This window comes from Panthera leo, chromosome B4 (assembly GCF_018350215.1).
Source record: "Panthera leo isolate Ple1 chromosome B4, P.leo_Ple1_pat1.1, whole genome shotgun sequence".
Classification (NCBI taxonomy): Eukaryota; Metazoa; Chordata; class Mammalia; order Carnivora; family Felidae; genus Panthera; species Panthera leo.
Genome location: NC_056685.1, coordinates 125776520 through 125796511, shown reverse-complemented (window position 1 = coordinate 125796511; position 19992 = coordinate 125776520). Strand labels below are relative to the sequence as shown.

Sequence of the window (19992 nt, the reverse complement as noted above, 5' to 3'; positions counted from 1 at the left end):
TTTAGCTTGGGATAGAGTAGAGGCTAATGCATCTTACATCATAAAGATGGCCAGATGGACAAACAGATCAAGAAACATTAACAGGCATACTCTACATAGGCACAATACGGCTAGGAAATTTTTATTTGTATGTGTTTTAATGGCAAAGCCACTTGAAAAAGGAAAATGCTGATGCTATAAAAATATCATTGCAATTATGTATTAATTTTATCAATTCTATGATGTTCACTTGGAATCTATAGTACCCATTACTTAGCACTTGTGTGCTCAGCCCCCATACAGGCACACAACTCAAAATGTTCCCAACTTAAAATTCAAGTACATGCAAATTATTCAAGAGAAATAAATTCTAAGTGACAAGAAGTCTATTTTGGGTTGGGGAGTTAAAAAGCACATGACTCAAGTTATTTATAATATTAGGAAGACTGAACATGTAAAATGAATGAATAAGGAATGTAAGTGTATTTCAATGTATAGCAATTTAAAGTTATATTAAGAGACTGAAGAAATAAACTACAGAGAATTCAGCCAGAGAAAGCTTTTTGATAAATATGAATGTTAGGCAATAAGGGGGGGGGGGAGGAAATGATAGAGATGGAGTGGCAGAAAGGAAGTAGGAAGACAAGCAAAACAGTGGACAAAGGTAGAGACAGAGAGGGATATGGGTAAGGTAAGAGGATCAACCAAAGCCGACTTAAAGGAGTTCATACACGTAAAAGCTTTCTAATTAAAGCTATCTGACAACAGAGTGGCTGCTGTGAGCTTCCCATTACTGAAAGTATTTCAGAGTGTGATGTCCCTTTGTGCAAGATATGTTAGAAGGAATCACTATACTGGAAGATACTTGGTGCCCTTTACTACACTGTGAGTTCCCTGTGAATTTCCTGCAAATATGATCCCTGAAGGCAGAGAAAGAGACGGAGGCCCTGGGTTGAGTCCTAGCTCTTCCATTCATTAATTGTGACTTTGGGCAAGTCAACTTCTCAGTTTTTCATCTATAAATGGGGAAGTTGGGAACATTAGAGATGTCTGTACAGTCAGTAACTCTTCCATGTCCCTAAGATAAGAGTTTAATTAGTCAAAGATATACATACATGTTCTCCCTTTTCCTTAGTACATGATCAAACTTTGTAAGGAAGAGCTAAATGCTGAGAAAAAGAAACCGTACATTTTTGGCAAAAAATAAATAATCATAATAATCATAGGAATCCAAAAAAAAAAAAAATCTGCAACATGCCTAACTAACTCCTATGGTCAAGTACTGCACTGCTTATGGAGAGCTGACACTACATATCCTCACTGGCTATCCTATGTAGTCACACTGCAAAGCATGCTCTTCTGTTTACTGTCCATGCTGATAATTAGCTCAGTGTCAAAGCTTTGTTTATGCTCTGCATCAAATCTCAAACTTTAGATGCCTAAAATCATAAACTGAATACAATCAATTCATAAGCTGTACAACAGGTTGATTCAATTATTAATAAATGGCAGTACGGTGAACAGGAGTTTGGAGCCAGACTGCATGGGCTTGAATCATAGCCTTAGACTTCACTAGTTTAGGCAAGTTATTTCCTGTATGACTTAGTTTCCTCATCTGTAAAGCAAAACCACAGTACCTACTATATAGACTTGTTGTGAGGATTAAACGTGTTAATATTTCATACACTGCTTGGAATGATGACGGACACGTAGTGTATGTTACCTATTGTATTTACTAACAAGCTTTACTGAGATATAACTCATGTATCATAAAGTTCACCCTGTTAAAAGCGTATACTCATTGGTTTTTAGTATAGTCACACTGTGTAATTTTAGAACATTCTCATTACCCACCCCCAAAAAATCCAATACTCATTAGTAGCAACTCCCCATTCCCCTCTCCCACTAGCCCCTAGGTAACAACTAATCTACTCTCTGTTTCTTCAGATCTATTTTAGACATTTCATATAAATGGAATCATATATTATGTGGCCTTTGTGTCTGGCTTCTTTCACTTAGCGTAATGGGTTCAAGGTTTATCCATGTTGTAGCACTTATCAATTTCTTTATTCTTTAATTTTCGGCAGAATAATATTTCATTGTATAGTTAACACGTTTTGTTTATTCATTCATAAATCGATAAATATTTGAGTTGTTTATACCTTTTGGCTATTATGAATAATGCTACCATAAACATTCACATACGAGTTTTTGTGTAGACATATATCTTCATTTCTTTAGTGTAGATACCTAGGAGTACAATTGCTGAGTTCAACCTTTTGAGGAACTGCCAGACTGTTTTCCAAAATGGCTGCACAATTTTACATTCCCACCAGTAAGGTATGAGCATTCTGATTTCTCCACATCCTTGCCAATACTTGTTATTATCTGTTTTTTTTTTATTCTAGCCATACCAGTGAGTGTGAACTTTAATCTCACTGTGGCTTTAATTTGCATTTCCCTAATGATTAATGATGTCAAGTTACTTCATGTGTTTACTGGCAATTGCATATCTTTGGGAAAACGTGTATTTAGATCCTTTGCCCATTATGAATTGGGTTGTCTTTTTATTATTGAGTTCTTTATATAGTCTAGATAGAAGTCTTGTACCGGAAATATGATTTGAAAATATTATCTCCCATCCTGTAGGTTGTCTTTTCACTTTCTTTTTTTTTTCTTTTTTAACATTTATGTATTTATTTTGAGAGAGAAAAAGTGCAAGCAGGGGAGGGACAGAGAGAGGGGAGGAGAGAGAATCCCAAGCAGGCTCCACGCCCAGTGCTGGGACCGACATAGAGCTCAATCTCACAACTATGAGATCATGACCTGAACAGAAATCAAGAGTTGGAGGCTCAACCAATTGAGTCACCCAGGCACCTCTAGTGAGTTAACTTTTGTATACAGTGTGAGGCAAAGGTTTAACTACATTCTTTTATATGGGACTAACTAGCTGTCACAGCATCATTTGTTAAATGACTGTTCTTTCCTCACTGAATGGTCTTGGCACCTTTGTCAAAAATTAGACCCTTTTTGACAAGGATCTTGGCACCGTTGTCAAAAATACACCTCTATGTACATATATTTATATTTAATCTATCCTCATGCCAGTACTACAGTGTCTTGAATACTGTTGCTTGGTAGTATATTTTGAAATCGGGAATTGTAAGCCAAGTTTGTTCAAGATTATTCTGGCTATTCTGAATCCCTTTCAATTCCATATGAATTTTAGAATTGGCTTGTCAATTTCTACAAAGAAGCTACCTGGGATTCTAAAGGTAATGCATTAAATCTGTAGATCAATATGGGAAGTACTGCCATTTTAGCAAAAGTCAGTCTTCCAATCCATGGGCATGAGATGTCTTCTCATTTATTTAGATTTTATTCAACTTCTTTAAACAATCCTTTGTGGTTTTCCTAAAAACTGAGTTGAGTCAGAATTTCCTTAGTTGTTCTCAAGGGCTTAGTTAGCATACACATCTTATCAGAATCAGCTCCGGATTAACTTAATTCCAATGAGATACAGAAACATTATTTCTATATGATGCTATTCCTTTCCCCTTTTTGTGGCAGTATTGTTATATATATATGTATGAATGTTGCAAACCCAAGAATACGTTAAGATAACTATTACTACTTTATATAATCTTGTCTCTTAAACACTCTGGGGAGAAAGGAAAACGAGCATATACTTATAGCTTTTGTTACATTAGCTTTATTACTTATAATTTCTGCTTCTCTTGATTTGTTCTTAAGGATCTGAATTACTATCTAGAGTCATTTCCTTAGTCTAATACAGCTTTGTTCTCATCCACCTTTGTGCTTTTTTGGCAAATGTGTTACATTTCTGTATGTTATTGGCTCAACAATACATCATATGTGTATATATACACATATATACATACACACACATATTTTTTATATAAATGCTTTTAAAATCAGTTAAGAAAGGAGAAATATATGCACTTATATTGTCTTTTACAATTACATAATTACCTTTACCAGTGCTTTTTGTAAATTCAAATTGCAGTTTGGGATCACCTGTTTTCAATCTAAAGCACTTTTGGTATTCTTGTAAGGTAGGTCTGGAACAAATTCTTTCAGTTTTTCATTTATCTGGAAATGTCTTTATCTCCCTTGCATTATTAAAAGAAAGCTCTGTTGGTAATAGAATTCTTGGTTGAGTTTCTAATTTGAGCTATTTGAATAAGTTATCCCACTGCCTCTGGCCTACAGGTTTTTGAGAAGTCAGCTGTATGTTTTGTAGAGGTTCCCTTGTAAATGATGAGTCCTTTTTCTCTTGTTGCTTGCAAGATTTTCTCCTTGTCTTTGGCTTTTGGCATTTTTAGTATGATATACCTGTTTGTGGATCTCTTTAACTTTATCCTGCTCAGAATTATTAAGCTTCCTGGATGTGTAGGTTGTTTTCCAATAAATTTGCGAAGTTTTCAGCCATCATTTCTTTTAACATTTTTTCTTCATTCTCTTCTCTCCTCTCCTCTCCTGGTACTTCCATCATATATCTGTTGGTACATTCATGGTGTCCCATATTTCTCTGAATCTTGCTTTACTTTTCCTTACTATTTTTTTCTCTGTTCTTTACCTTGTGTACTCTCTATTGATATAATCACCAAATTATTCTTTCTTCTGACAGTCTCACTCAAATGTACAGCCCCATTAGTGAATTTTTATTGCAGTTATTGTATTTTATTGTACCTTTCAACTCCAAAATTTCCATTTGGTTCTTCTTTTTCCTTTTAACAATTTCTATCTTTCTACTCATATTCTTCATTTGATGGGACATTGTTATCAACCCTTGCATTATTTTTAAATCATGGCTTCCTTTAGTTCTCTGAATATAATGGCTACTTTTAAGTCTTTGTCTATTAAACTCAACTGGTCATTCTCACAGTTTCTGTCACCTGCTTTTTCCCCCAGTGTGTAGGTCATTCTTTCCTGTTTCTTCACGTCTCATATTTTTCTTGGAAATGACATTTTATATAATATATAGTAGCAACCCTGGATACTGCCCATACCCTCCAAAACTTGCTATTGCTATTTGCTTATTTACTCCATGACTAGATGAATTACTTTAGTTCAGTATATTCTTCCCCTCCTTCTCTACAGATGTTCCTCTTCAGGGGGCTCACCCTTGGTTATGCCACAGTCATCCTAAAATGACAGTGGCTTTGGCTGGCCTCTCTTTGACCTTCTTTTTCCTGACCACACCCAGCTGGCTAAGTTCCACTAACTACCAGCTGATTGACCTACTGTCTTCAACAATGCCCTGGGCATAAATTGTTCCACAAACTGAACCAATCTATTAGGGGTCCTTTGAAGGGACAGTCTCTGAGGTCAGTATTTAAGGTTTGTTCTAACACAGGAGGGTTCCTCCCAGCTGTTTCTTTCTCCTTTTCTCTCTAGAAAACTAGCCCATCTTCTGGCTAGCCTATATGTCCAATGAATCTATCAATCTCCCTCCAATTCCTCCTTTCTCCACAACCCGCACCCTTAGGCATGAACTTCACACTCTGTTGCAAATGATGTTGGTTCCTTTGGGGAGAGATTCAGAGATCTCTGTTGTAAGATCTGCTTGTTCCTCTGGGTAAAATTTTGGAGTCCTGGTTCTGATGCCGGGACAAAGACAATGTCATGCTTTTCCCTGGGTGACACCTCCTTGGGAGCTGATTTGAGGGGATAGGGGAGCAGCAACCCCAGTTATCCTCAGCTTGCCTCTCCCAGAGTAGAATCTACATCCCACAAGCCAAGGCCAAGGGCAAATGGGGCGCCTCTATTTTCAGTGGTGCCATATCCATTGTATAGACTCTGTCCTGTGAGTGTGGGCCGGGTTAAAGGAGGGGGGACCCTACCTCTCAGCTGCCCTCACCTAGAATTTAGTCTCAGCAACAGGTAGCAAGGGCAGGATGAGAAATGTTAATCGTACATCTCTACTGGGAAGACAGCCTTCTACCTGAAAAAAGAGGAAAGAGGGAGCTCTATATTCTTGAATGCATCAGTTTAGAGGACAGTTTCCATCTTGCTCAGCTAATAGGAGGTAGGGAGGGAGCAGGTCTCAGTTTAAATACCACAGACTTTCACTTTTCTTACTAAGTTTTAGTAAATTTTCTTGAATATTTCTTCAATGACTGTATGCTCTGTGGACTATTTCCAGGGACTTTAAATGGTTGTTTTTTAAAAAATAATAGTCACCCATTTTAGTGGGAAACAGGTCTGTAGAACTCCTCACACTGTCATCACTGGAAGTGGAACTTCTGGATGAGTTTTTCTGGTAAGAGAAAATGAATCTGAAACTCTTAAGTCCAAATTGGAGATATTATTATTATTCTGAGAAATAAATCTCAAAAAATGATCCAAAGATCATGTATGGGCTGCCACATCTATGGCTTGCTAAGTCAGAAGAGCTGTTTTGTTCTTTCTCCCTACATTTAGTCTTTCAATGCCTTGGCAAACATCTAAAATAAAAAAAGGAGTCTGAAAAGAAGTTTAAATTATTTTGAACTACTATGAGGCATTCACCCTGGTCTATGATACAATTCAGCCCTTCTAGTAAAGTTTTATGCCAGATTCCAGCTGGACAGGAACTTTGAAAAGTAAAAGGTTTAGGATGCTTTTGGTTGTGTGTGTGAGAGAGTTTTAAAGAAATCAAGATGTTGAAAATGATTATCTTTAAAGTTACTGTCTTCTAAATAAGAACTGTGCTTGCATCATGTATCAAAGTATTCCCTAAGGTGAGACATCAAAATTTGAGTCAAATTTACAGGGCATACAAAGCTCATTCTGCTTTAGTGAAAACTGGGGAGTTTAACAATTTCAAGTAACTAAAATAAGTGTAAAGGACTTTCAGAACAAGCATCCATACCTTGAGCTATTCCTAAGCAGGGATTCACAGTATAGAACTGCTGGTTCTATCTTGGTACATTTTCCTTAGGGGACTCTAATATGGAAATTTACCTGCTCATTTTCTAGAGTCTACAATGGCAATCTATGCATCTGTAGCTGAGAAAGTGCCAAACCACATACCATAGGCAAATAGCCAATTTAGCAACCAAAGTCTAACACAGGACTTGGCACACAGGAATTACTGAAAAATTATTTGTAGACTACAGAGATCTCTACTAATATGCCAAGTACATCCAAGTCTGGGGTGGGTGAAGTAAAAAGAAGAAAATCTCAAATGATGGAATGAACTTTCATGTTCATATAAATTTATTTCATACCATAAACTGGCTCCACAAGCAATATTATTTCCAAACCAGTAACATTTTTTTATGTTCCCCTCCAAAGAAATATATAAGATAATCAAGAATGCTCAATTTTATAGAAAATAAATGATTTCAAAAAAAGTATCTATTGGTCTTTGCTTATGCCACTAATCACATTACTATAGAAGGATATATAACATATGTTATATAATTATAACATATTTTATATTTTATTTTTTATTTATATTTAATAACATCTATTTTTTTAAATGTTTGTTTATTTTTGAGAGAGAGACAGGGTGTGAGCAGGTGAGGGGCAGAGAGAGAGGGAGACACAGGATCTGAAGCAGGCTCCAGGCTCTGAGCTGTCAGCAAAGAGTCTGACACAGGGCTTGAACCCACAGACTGCAAGATCATGACAAGAAACGAAGTCAGACACTTAACCAACTGAGCCACTCAGGCGCTCCTATAATTATCATGTTATTAAATCATTATAATCTATAATAGAAAAGTTTAAAATACAGAATAGGGAAAGAAAAATGTCATCTACAATAAACAAGAAAAAAGTTTAAAATACAGAACAGGGAAAGAAAAATCAGATAGCCACCATTTAGCAAATTTCTTTATAGTCATTTTTCTTTGAACAGTTTTTATTACTTTTGCATGACTGTGATCATCCTGTATAAATACTTTTATATCCATTTTTTTTCACGTTAAACATTACATTGAGATTCTGCTGTATAATTAGGAGAATATCAAATTCAAAGTCAAACAATATTGTACAAGTAACAGGAATTCTGGCCTCTACTCAATCTCCAAGTTCCCTCCATTTATTTAACAGGTGTTTACTATAGGTGCCTATTTTATGCCACATGCAGTGTTGGGGGCTGAAAATATAAACAAAACTAAGCCAGAGTTCTTGTTCTCAAAGAGTTCTCAACTCAGCAATTATCCTCTGCCATTATAAATAATGGGCTTATCTGTGTGAATTTAAAGCTAATGACATAAATGCTTGAAATCTGGCTATTTTCAACTTCACTCTTTTAAGGAAAATCACTATATACACAAAGATTTATCTCAAACAACAACTGAGGTTTTCCACATTTGATACAGCTGTATTCTTATCTTTCAGGTAAAAGAGCTGCAATTCTTTTACTCATTTTATGACATGTATTTTTCAACATTTATTGCAATTAGCACTCTATTGGACTTGAGGTCAGTTGTGTTTTAGAAGCCAGTATAAGAGCTTTCATTTCCTCTGATGTAAATTTCAGATTATTCATCATACTTCCCCCCATCCTACCTATTTGCATGATTGATATATTTGTTTATGTGCAAATAAACAACCACAGCCTAGAGGTAGAGGAAGGAATGCAAATACTTCAATAAGTACAGATGCTTATAACCAAATATACAATGATCCACATGCACCTGGAACTATTTACATTATATGTAAAATATAACAGTTGTATCTGACTTTACTTCTCTGGAAAATCTTAAGCACTCCTTTTTTGCTAATTTTCTTTGCTACTTTCCAATTTAAGTCTAGTTGCCTAAATGGTGTCTCAAAGAATTAAATAAGAGATAAAACAAGGTATTGAGTCATAATTTCAAACCTTCTGAAATATACAGTCAGAAAATCTATTCTCTATTTGAGGATCCACTACTTACTAGTCACGGGAGTGTTAGCAAGGTGTCATTAATGTAAGCCCCAGTTTTCTTATCCATAAAATAGGGATGGTGATATTCACACCATACTTACAGCATTAGTGCATTACTGTTGCAAAGCAAATCTTTGTAAAAATGCAAACACTACATAAGTGTTAGCAATTAGGTCTAAGGATCATTAATATATAACCATTTCTTAAAAAGGTCATTATAACCAAGTTTTATTTTTTGAGAGGCTCTGTCTGTTCCCTTACATTTACTTCTAAGTTGTCATAAAAGTTTTCAGACGAAAGGTATTGCGTTTTTCAGGAAGACAGCACCTGTAGTTTATCAAAAGGCATGCTGCTATTACCAAAAAGCTGTTGGCAGAAGGCTCCAGAGACATGCTTAGGAAAGAGGAAAAGAGAACTAGGGCAGCAAAACAAACTGGACAGTAACTTGAGTTCCTCCAGGGTTAATGTGGAGGCATGCCTACTAGTCTATGTCTCTCTACACTGAGAACCTAAAAAGCTGTTAGGATGTGGATCCTTTAGAGCATTTCAAGTTTTTAGGGCCTTAGACATGAAAAAGTCACTAATGATTTTAACGCTTGGAGACTAAAATGATTTTCTTTACCTACGCTCTGCCATAGCTAGCTAGGTCCCTAATTGGATTAAAAAAAAATTTTTTTTAATGCTTATTTATTTTTGAGAGAGAAAGAACGAGCGAGCACATGTGTGGGGGAGGGGCAGAGAGAGAGAGAGGGAGACACAGAATCTGAAGCAGGCTCCAGGCTCTGAGCTGTCAGCACAGAGGCCTAAACGGGGATCCATCTTGCCACTGCAAAATCATGACCCAAACGGAAGGCGGATGCCCAACCGACTGAGCCACCGGGGGGGGGGGGGCCCTGGATTTGTTTATTATCAGACCTCCCAGGAAGCAGAAATCTACACACTATCACTGCAAATAACAGGAGTATAGGAGTTACTGTCTCCAAAGACCTAGCAGGCAGTAAAAGACAATACTTTGAAATGTTAGGTTTTGCTACTATCTTACAGAAAATACACATGCTTTATTAACAACTGAGTGGGAAATTATTCTCCCTCAACTGAAACTTATATGAAATGGGGGGAATCCCTGTCTTAATGTACTTACTTACTTATTTTTAAAGTTTATTTATTTTGAGAGAGTTCCCCACACCCCTCCCCTTGATGTGCACAGGAAGGGGAGGGGCTGAGAGACAGGGAGAGAGAGAATCCCAAGCAGGCTCCACACTGTCAGCACAGAGCCTGACTAGGGGCTCAATCTCACAGACCCTGAGATCGTAACCTGAGCTGAAATCAAGAGTCGGATGCTTAATGACTGAGCCACCCAAGCACCACCTAATGTACTTATTTAGACCAGTAAAAGTACTATCAAAGATTCTAGTGTCAGAGCCCCAAGACACAATGAATCAACAGATATAGTATGGATTCTCTCAAATAAAATCAAAATAGTAGCTGCCTCCCTCACCTGAATACCTATCATGAGTGTGTAAAAAAATAGGTTAACACCTTGCTTTTTTCCCACTTAACTCTCTGTCCCATTAACACATACCTGTCTCTCTCCTTCTCCCCCTCCCCTTCTTCCTCTCTTTCCTATATCATAATATTCCATTATGCAGATGCACCCTAGTTCTTCAAATACTCCCTGATTTCTGGAGACTTGTTTGCTTCTAATCATTTGCTATTATGTATAGTGCTTCAATGAAGCTTTGCTTACCTGGTTCTACCTATCCACAAAATAGATTTCTAAAAGTGACATTGCTTGGTCAAAGGGCAAAATGCATCTATAATTTTGGTAGATAGTGCCAGTTTCTGTTCCATAGGAATTGTGGCCATTTTGCACTGCCACCAAATGTGAGTACTTATTTCCTGAAGATCATTTATAAAAATATACATGCCTGGATTCCACCTCCCAAATTCTGACTTAGGAGATAAGGAGTCAGGCCTGAGTAGGCCTATCTTGAAAACGCTCTCCAAACAGCGTATCTCTAGTTGAGAATCCATTCTACAATGTACTCTAGTCTTGTTTACATTGTTCAAATCCAAAAGAAAATGTTTAACCTCCAAAGTTTATACCCCATGTCACTCATTCAATAAATACTTTTTGAGTACCTATTATGTGCTGGGCACTCTAGATGTCAAGGATATAAAGATATATAACAGTATCTATCATTAGAGTTTGCAGGGTGTAACAATGAGAAATGTCAATATATAATTAAGAGACAACATATAAGTATAGTGTTAGAGATATACATAGAATTTTATGGGAACACTGGAGAGGTACTTCGCCCTGACAGAATGCTAGAGGAGGCTTCCTGAAGGAGGTGCTCCTAGAGCTGAGTAAGAATTAACCAGGTAAAAAGAGGAAGAGGTATACAAGAAAGAGAGGGCATTCTAGGTAGAAAACAACATATACAAAGTTAGGAAGTAAGAAACAGAAGGGATGTGTATGTATATACAGCTGAAGCATATTGCTAAAGCACAAAATACAACAGAATAGTAAGCAATAGGCTGCAAAAGTGGGCAGAGATCAGATCACTGCACATGTAGTATACCATGTTAAGATACTTGACCTTATTCTCTAGGCAAAGGAAGTCACTCAAGAGTTTTAAGGATGGAAGTGACAAGATCATATTGTTTTAGAATTATGGACAATGGACTGAAAGGGCATATAACTGGAAAAAGAACGATTAGGAAACTGGTACAGAACTCAGACGAAGGCTTGCATTAGGGCGGGGATTAAGGGGAGAGAGTACTAAAGGAATCTTAAGAGGTAAAATGTGCAAAATGCAGACATTAGGTAGGGGTGGAGGTAAATAAAGGGATGATTTCAAGGTATTATCAAACCACTTCCAACAAAGTACTGGATTTAAGCTATTTTTTCAGCAGCAGTGATAGGTTTACACTCAATCATGCCCTCTCACTTGGGTCTTGACATTTGTAAGGTCAGGGATAGATGTATGGGGCTGAGCAAAATGCTCGTGGGGAATTGGTAGCCTTCTCCTTTAGCATCATGCTCTAATCAGCTAAGTAAAGCAACCACAGGCAACCCCAACCGGCAAACATAACATTATATGACCATATCTCAGATGCACCCTTTCTTGTAATAACTCATCTACTGGCAAGTCTCTTGACTCCCATTTTTCTCTATGCCTGTTAAGTCAGTGACCGAGACAATTGCTGACAACACAAATAACTGCCAGTACAGGAACAACGTGTAGTTGAGGGGCAGCAGCATCAACAGCTGCTTTCCCAAAACTTAAGCCAAAGCCAAGTTTCACAACATCAACAACACGTTTTGGGCAATCTATAGGTCTATTACCAAATAAAGTCAAGCTCTGGAGGTGAGAAGATATGGAGAGAGTCCCCTTTGAACTGTTCCCATTCCCCTGATTTACGCAAGCGTAATGGTCCTGTGGAGATGGAACAGGAGAAAGTTGTGTGTAATCCATACTAACCTTGGTACTTGTCTTTTTCTCAGTTCCTAAAAACAAACTGAAAGGAAACCAAAAACTAAACAATCATCAGATAAAAACAAGTTCACTGTTTAGAAAGTCCATGAATGAAACACACACATACCCTCTCCCCACACACACACACGGTAACACCAAGGCTTACCTTTCTTTTATCTTCATCTGTTGATTCAAATTTGAAAGTAGCCCTATGCTGAGGGGGGGGAAAAAGGGAAACAATGTCATTTTAAATACACAGAGTTTTAATTGCAGCTATATTTAAAAGGTATCTTTGTAAAAATCTTGCCTTTCCATATCGTATTTCAACACTCGTATTGAAGCAAGAGAGATGGGCATGTAAGCAAATAATTATAAAGCAGTGTGAAAGACTACAGCAGAAAAACAGACAAAAGAACATAGAGTACCAAGCCACTAACTCTACCCAGGAAAATCTGGAATGCTTTGCATAGAGTACAGAGCATCTGAACTGGACCTTGGGGGATGAATAGGAGTTTTCCAGGAGGCAAATGGAAAGCACTCTAGAGACAGAAACAAAGACTCAGATGTGTGAAATGGTATGATATATTTGTGAAATAAACAGCTCTGCCAGAGTGAAATATAGGACATGTGAGGGGATGGGAGAGTAGAGAAAGAAGAGAATGGAAAAGTAAACTGGACAGAAATTTGGAAGGGTCTTCCAATGTTGCTGAGTTTGTACTTTCTTTTTCATGTGCACTAAGAAATGATCAGGGAACTGTAGACAGGGAAGAGATTTGATAGACTGGTATTTCAGAAAAGTAATTCTGTAAGAATTAAGGTTTAAATTATGGCTCTACCACTAACTAGCAGAGCAAGTAACAAAATCTCTATCAATGGATTTCTCATGTGAATAGAGGGGATACCTAGTTCTCTGAGCTGCTGTTAGGGTTAAAACAGCAAAGGCATATATATATACCATCTCAGTGCCTGGCACATAGTAAACACTCAGTAAATATTAGGATTATAATGATTATGACTCCAATGATATTGAGGAAAAAAATAACCAGAAGCGAAGAAAGTGTCATGACTCTCCTGAGATGACTGGCAACACTATATTTTCCACTCTGTAGCTTAAACAGAGGATGGAGTAAGTTGACTTGCCCACAGCCACAGAAACAGTGATAGGACCCAAAAATTGAGCACAAAATTTCTCATTCTTTTCTCAAGTTTTATTCAGGGGAACCTAGTGCTCTTATGAATCTTGAGTTTTCCTTTAAAAGCAATCTCCACTGAACATCTTTGTTTTGTCTGTTTTTTGTTTTTGTATTTTCCTCATTGGTCACACTGACATTTATTAGCAACTCATCAGGAGTTAAGTACACAAAGTACTAAAGATATCATCATTACAGGTGGTTCTGTGTCGTCAGCTTTGCAGAAGAAGCAATTTTTGAAATTAAGTGAGATGGAGAAATGCTGACAGAGAAGTGGTTCTGAATGTAAGAAATGGTCAGAGGGAAGACTGAGGTAAGAAAGAAGGGTTGTTTGAAGAAACTGAAGAGAGGCTGCTTCACATATGGTTTGCAAAACAATTAAAATAGATGATGTTAGGTGGTTAGATGGCTTGGATTTAAAAATTTATACCTAAACTGGCAGATAGGTGATAGGCAACCAAGGAAGACAGAGGTAGGTGTGAACAGTACAGCATTCTGGGAGAATTTCAGGCCAGATCAAAGGAGAGAGCAAGACTGAGGACATAAAGCCTTCTAAGAAATGGGCATCAATAATCCAGGTGCAAAATTGCTGGCAGCAGTATAAATTGACATAAACTTTAAAAGGGAAAGTAATTTGGCAACACATACAAGAAAACATGAAGATATTCACATCCTTTCACTCAGAACTTCTACTTGTAGGAATTTATCTTAATGAAATCATCCAGAAGGAGAGTAAAGTCATATATGTAAGCATATTCACTGCAGTGTTATCTAATATTATGGAAGAAAGAGACAACTGAATATCTAACAACAGGAGACTGATGAAATAAACTGCTGTGCATCCACCTGATAAAATATTATATTGCAATAAAAAAAAGATGGCTAAAAACCTCTGTTAACAACATGGAAAATTACTTATAATGGCATCAGTGGAAAAATAGTAAAACACCAAGCTAGATGTCTACAATGACAGTACCTACATATGTATACGGATGCATTAAAGGCTTGAGTGTTGAAATGCAAAAATAAAAGCAACTGGGGGCACTTGAGTGGCTCAGTCAGTGAAGCGTCTGACTCTGGATTTCAGCTCAGGTCATGATCTCACAGTGAGATCAAGTCCTACATTGGGCTCCTCGCTGACAGCACGCAGCCTGCTTCAGATTCCCTCTCTCCTTCTCTCTCTGTCTCTCCCCTGCTCATGCACACGCATGCGTGCTCTCTCTCTCAAAATAAATAAACCTTAAAAAAAATAATAAAAGCAACCGTACAGTGGAATATCTGGTGATTTTTTTTTTGACAAAATCATTGTTGGTGCAGTATTTTTATAATTAAAAGGGAAATATTAAAAATAAAAGATAAACCAATGAATGAACAAGGAAAGAAAGAAAGAAAAAAGGAAGAACAAGTTGTAAATCTGAAGGCTATAACTGGGGAATTTATAGACCTGAGGTTTAGTAAAAACTAACTCTAGATAAAAGATAAAGAAACAACAGACATCAGGCTAAGGTTGTAAACTGAAGCTTAGTAAAAGTCCAATACAAATGAAAATAAATTGCACTTAGAAACCAAAAAACCTATGGCTTTTTTGCCATTATATGTGAAATATTAATTCCATAAATTATCTGCCATAAATGAACCTAGTCGCCAATACAGTGGTTCTCCTCAACTTTTTCTGGCATCTATGATAAAGGCATAGAGAAATAAATCATCTTTTGGAAAGATATTCATTAAGTTATAAAAATATCTTTTAAACAGTTTCTACGTAGAATTAATCTTTCATGGTGAAAATTTTGAATAGTACCAAGGACTAAATTTTCTGTTGCTTTTAAATGCAAGGCTGATCCTCTCATAAAACCACAACGTTACAAAAAAAAAAAAAAAAAGAAAGAAAGAAAGAAAGAAAGAAAGAAAGAAAAGCTTTCAAAAGCCCTAACTAGCATGAGGGCTTAATTTAATTAGAAAATATACTGGCATGTGAGGCAATACAAATTGAATTTTGAATGTGCCAATCTATTCAGAAGCTCAACCCCCCAAGATTGTTTGGATCCAAAGATGTTGGCTTCTCTAAGGCTGGTTTCTTTTATACAACTTAGATCATACCTAACCTATTCAGTACTTCTAACCCTTACTCTCTCTCCTTTCTAAGGCTGAAAGAGAAGGGAAGGGGAACTAGCATTTCTGGCTATAAATACCTTTATAGAACTGCTAGCCAACAGTCAACCACCTCACCTTCTTTATGTGCTTAATTTCCAGATGAACAGGAGCAACAAGTCAAATATAAACTAAAGAGTAAAACCATTGTTCAATTTAGAGAGCAAGTAAACTAGGAACAGCTCAGTGACACACCAGACTCACAAGGACTCCTCCCCATAGGTTTTTATATCCTATGAGTAGGCTCTAAAAAGCTCAGGCTCAGGAGGCAGACAGCAATGGGTTTGAGTCCAGTCCAGCTGCTTACTAAAAGTGTGACCTTGGTCAAGTTATTCAGCTTTACTACCTGTCAGAGTTTCCTTATCTTTTATGTATGGCACCTTGCACATAGCAGGTGTTCAGTAAGTGGCCACTATTGTTATTATAGCATGGCCTATGATGTGGCATCTGGCCAAATACCTATTAGAGAACTAGGAGTTATTTCATATTTCAGAAGATACACTCAAAAGTACTGATACAAGGGAATTCGCCTAACTGGGGTGGTGTGTGTGTACATGTTGTGCTGTATTTCACAAATAGAGGTTACTTCTAGAACTAAACACCAGTAACTGAGGTTACAGAATTTCAATCTGGAAACAAGAACAAGGTATAACAAAGGAACAACTCACTAAACATACTCCTCTGCAAAAATGTGTGGAATGAGCTCAGAGTCGGAACTCAACCTCAAAGTGGAAAGCAAAAAGTCTTCTTACATGGTCCAGTATATTTACATACCCTATTCAAATGTGTAGACTGTATTTCTAGAACTGTCTCAATATTAGGTCCCGATCAATCAGGTTCTTCTAGCACATAAATGAAGACCTCACTGCTATCAGTGTTATCTTCCTCTCTTATGAGGACTACTCTTGGAGACCTACCTGATTGTATCTGAAATAACTTTTCCCTTTAATTTGGCCATAAATTTGCCACATTTCCAAAACGAAATCCTGTTGGAGCTTGTTATAAGGTAATTATATGCCCAGGTGGCTTTTATGGCTATCAAGCCATCTCTCTGGCTATCATTATAGTTGATGACTCTAGGCCTCAGTTTCTTCACCTATTAACTGAAGGGGATAGATCCAATTACCTTTGAGAGTCCTTCTAGTCTAAATAACTTGTGATTCAAGGAACTAAGATATTGTACACCTCAGAGCCCTTGATCACTGTTTGTTGTGATAATCATAATGAGGGTAACCAATCTCTCTATTAAATCTGTATCAGAGCAGGCCCTGAAGGAGGAGGAGGAGCTTGGACAGCCTAGACTAGAACAATACATACCTCCCATAATTAACAGCTCATTCTATAACTAGAATGGAAGTGATTAGGACCCAACAGTAACCAAAGAAAGTAATGTACTGGTCCTGAACACCTTTTGCTCTTCTGTGCTCAAAAACACAGAATAGACAGGGTAAAGGCAACATAAACCCACTTCTAGCTATGTGCCCTTGAGCTCATAGTCACCTTGTCTTTATGAACCTCAATTTCCTATTCCCCTTGCAAAAGAGAATACTTCTATCTCCCTCATAAGTTTTAATATAAGAGGATTAGATGTGATGATATGTGCAAGTGCTTAGGACAGATAATACATAGTACATAGCAAGCACTCAATAAAGGTTAACAGGTGAATTGAGACAAATGGAAAAGATCAACCACTCTTCCTATTTGTTTTTTAATACTTCCCTATGTTGGGTCAACTTGTATTATGCCCTCGAGAAACAGACAAGTTTAATTTTTCCTGGGATAGTAGATCTTCCCTCTCCCCAGGATAACAAGAGTCAGTGAATGAAGCAAGAAGGCTCGAAAATTACAGTCTCTTTAAACACAGAAATCAGATGTTGTTACCTGGAGCCAGATAGGTAACTGTGGCTCTAAACATGGTACAAGGTATTTTGCTACCCATTAGAAAATGTAAGGGTCAAGGAAAATGAGAAGTTATGGAGTATACTCCCCAATTATTTTTATCAGGCTAAATCAACTCAGTGCTACATGTTTAATTCCTGCCTTTGTTGTTCTAAAGTTAGGGGTTCTTCTTCAGTGCCAGGCACTGTTTCAAGGGCTTTAGACATATAACTCATTTAATCCTGACAACAAATCTATGATGTAGGTACTATTATTGTCCCTGTTTGACAGGTAAGGAAATTGAGGCACAGCAAAGTTAAGTTAACTTGTCTGAGGCTACATGGATGGTTAAGTTGAAGATCAGAGTCAGGCAGTCTGGCTCCAGAGCCTGTGCTATGGCCACAAGACGTCTTGAGTACCTTGATCTATTAGAACTATAACTCACTGAGTAAACGCCTCCTAGGTGCCCTGTGCTCAGTGTGCAGCATTAAACTTCAGTTAATTAAAGGTGCATAATAAGTTAGGTAATATTATCCCTATTTTACAGATAAGAAAGCCATGACCCAGGCTTAAAATAACAAATCCATAGTCATAAAGCCAATAAAAGGCAGATTTGAACCAAGATTTATCTGACTCTAAATTCTACCTTCTTTCCACTATCTTGAGCCATTAAACATGCTCCTCTGCAAAAATCTGTGGAACAAACTCAAAGAGTCAGAACTCAACCTCCAAGTGGAAAGCAAAAAGTCCTCTTACATGGTCCAAGATATTGACATATCCTATTCAAATGTGTATACCATATTTCTAGAACTGTCTCAAATTCCGGCTTTATTAGAGAAATAAAGTAGCATAAAGAACCTCCTCCCCTAAACAATGACCCAATCACTTTCTCTGTACATGATTCATTTCTGTTCTTGGTTGGACTCCTCGATGCCCCACAATCACCTCTCATTCTAAACATTTCTCAAATCCGTTTTTTCCAGGTAAGAAAAATGAAGCGCACAGTGTTCAGCTACTTTTTCAGCATTTCAGACTCCATATCCCATAGAGCTGGGCAATTTAATTCCACCTCCCCATTCTTACTGCCAGACCACCGCAATCATACTTTCCCTTCCTATTCATCTGCCTCCAAGGTCTCTCTCGCCTTGAGGAGCAAAGCCCCACCAACAACATGAACCTCAGCTATTTTCTTGGTATGCTAGCCCTACCATAATCAGCATTAAACAGGAGAGCTCTTTCCTGAAGGAGCTGACTGACCCGGTTCGCATCAAGTCAGAGCATTCGGAGGCTTGGCCCAAAAAGTACTTCAGGAATAGCATCTTAAATAATATACACTGGGCATTACAACTCTAAAAACATTCCCAGTGTGAAAGGGGAGCTGGAGAGGTCCAGAACTTAAGCTCTGATAGCAGTTGGCCAGGAGCGGTGTGCGGAAAGCAACCTGGAGGGAGACCAAGGAGGGGAAGAGGTAGACTCAAGGAAGCAAATCTGGAGTTCTAATCAGTTTCGTCTTGGAGGGAAGGAGAAATATTGAAGAAGGTGGTAAGATCCAGTTAGAGGTTTTTCCTCCTCCCGTCCCTAAAGAAGAAAGTTCCTACTGATTGCTAGATATCTGGCATATAGTAACTGCAAAATAAATACTAGTTGATTCAACACTATTTCTTTCTTTTGAGCATTAGTTTGTAGCTGCCTCCGATCTTTTTTTAAATCAAGTTAAATGAATATCATCTCCGTAATATGAACACCCATGTATCAAGTGAATTTCTCTCAAATTAGGCAGATATGCAACAATAAAGCATATTAGAAAGTGAAGGAGATGGGGCGCCTGGGTGGCTCAGTCGGTTAAGCGTCTGACTTCGGCTCAGGTCATGATCTCGCGGTCTGTGAGTTCGAGCCCCGCGTCGGGCTCTGTGCTGACAGCTCAGAGCCTGGAGCCCATTTCAGATTCTGTGTCTCCCTCTCTCTGACCCTCCCCCGTTCATGCTCTGTCTCTCTCTGTCTCAAAAATAAATAAACGTTAAAAAAATTTTTTTTAATAAAAAGAAAAAGAAAGTGAAGGAGCTAAGATACGAACAGAACTGAATCCATCCATCCATCCTCCGAAACAAAGTAGCACAGTACTGTAGAAAGAGCAATTAGAAAACCGAGATTCGAATCGTAGCCCCATCTCTCAACGGCAACATTATCCTAAATGTCATTTGTGAAATGGGGAATACCACCAGTTCCTCACAGGGTTGTTGGGGAAGGTTCAATGGGAATGAAGGTATCTTATTTTGGGACCTTCTCCACCCAGAGCAGAACTGGCACCCTGGCAGGTCAATCGTACAAAGTGTAATAAAGCGCAGTGGTGGGCACACAGCAAACACAGAAGCGGAAATTAGGAGTACAAGTCAGTCAAAGGAAGGAAGGTGCTGTCTCTCGGGTAAGACTT

General features: G+C 37.7%; 1 protein-coding gene across 5 annotated transcripts in view; it reads right to left on the bottom strand.

Moving 5' to 3' along the window:
• Positions 1-19992, bottom strand: part of RIC8B (RIC8 guanine nucleotide exchange factor B) — a 103779-nt gene that overhangs the window by 82064 nt on the left and 1723 nt on the right. For all 5 annotated transcript variants that reach the window (XR_006205077.1, XR_006205078.1, XR_006205079.1 and 2 more), the window contains exon 2: positions 12509-12556. Coding sequence is in view for 2 of the 5 variants with exons in the window: in XM_042947611.1 (XP_042803545.1) it covers positions 12509-12556 (48 nt within the window). In the remaining 3 variants the exon portion in view is untranslated. The remainder of the gene's footprint in view (positions 1-12508; positions 12557-19992) is intronic.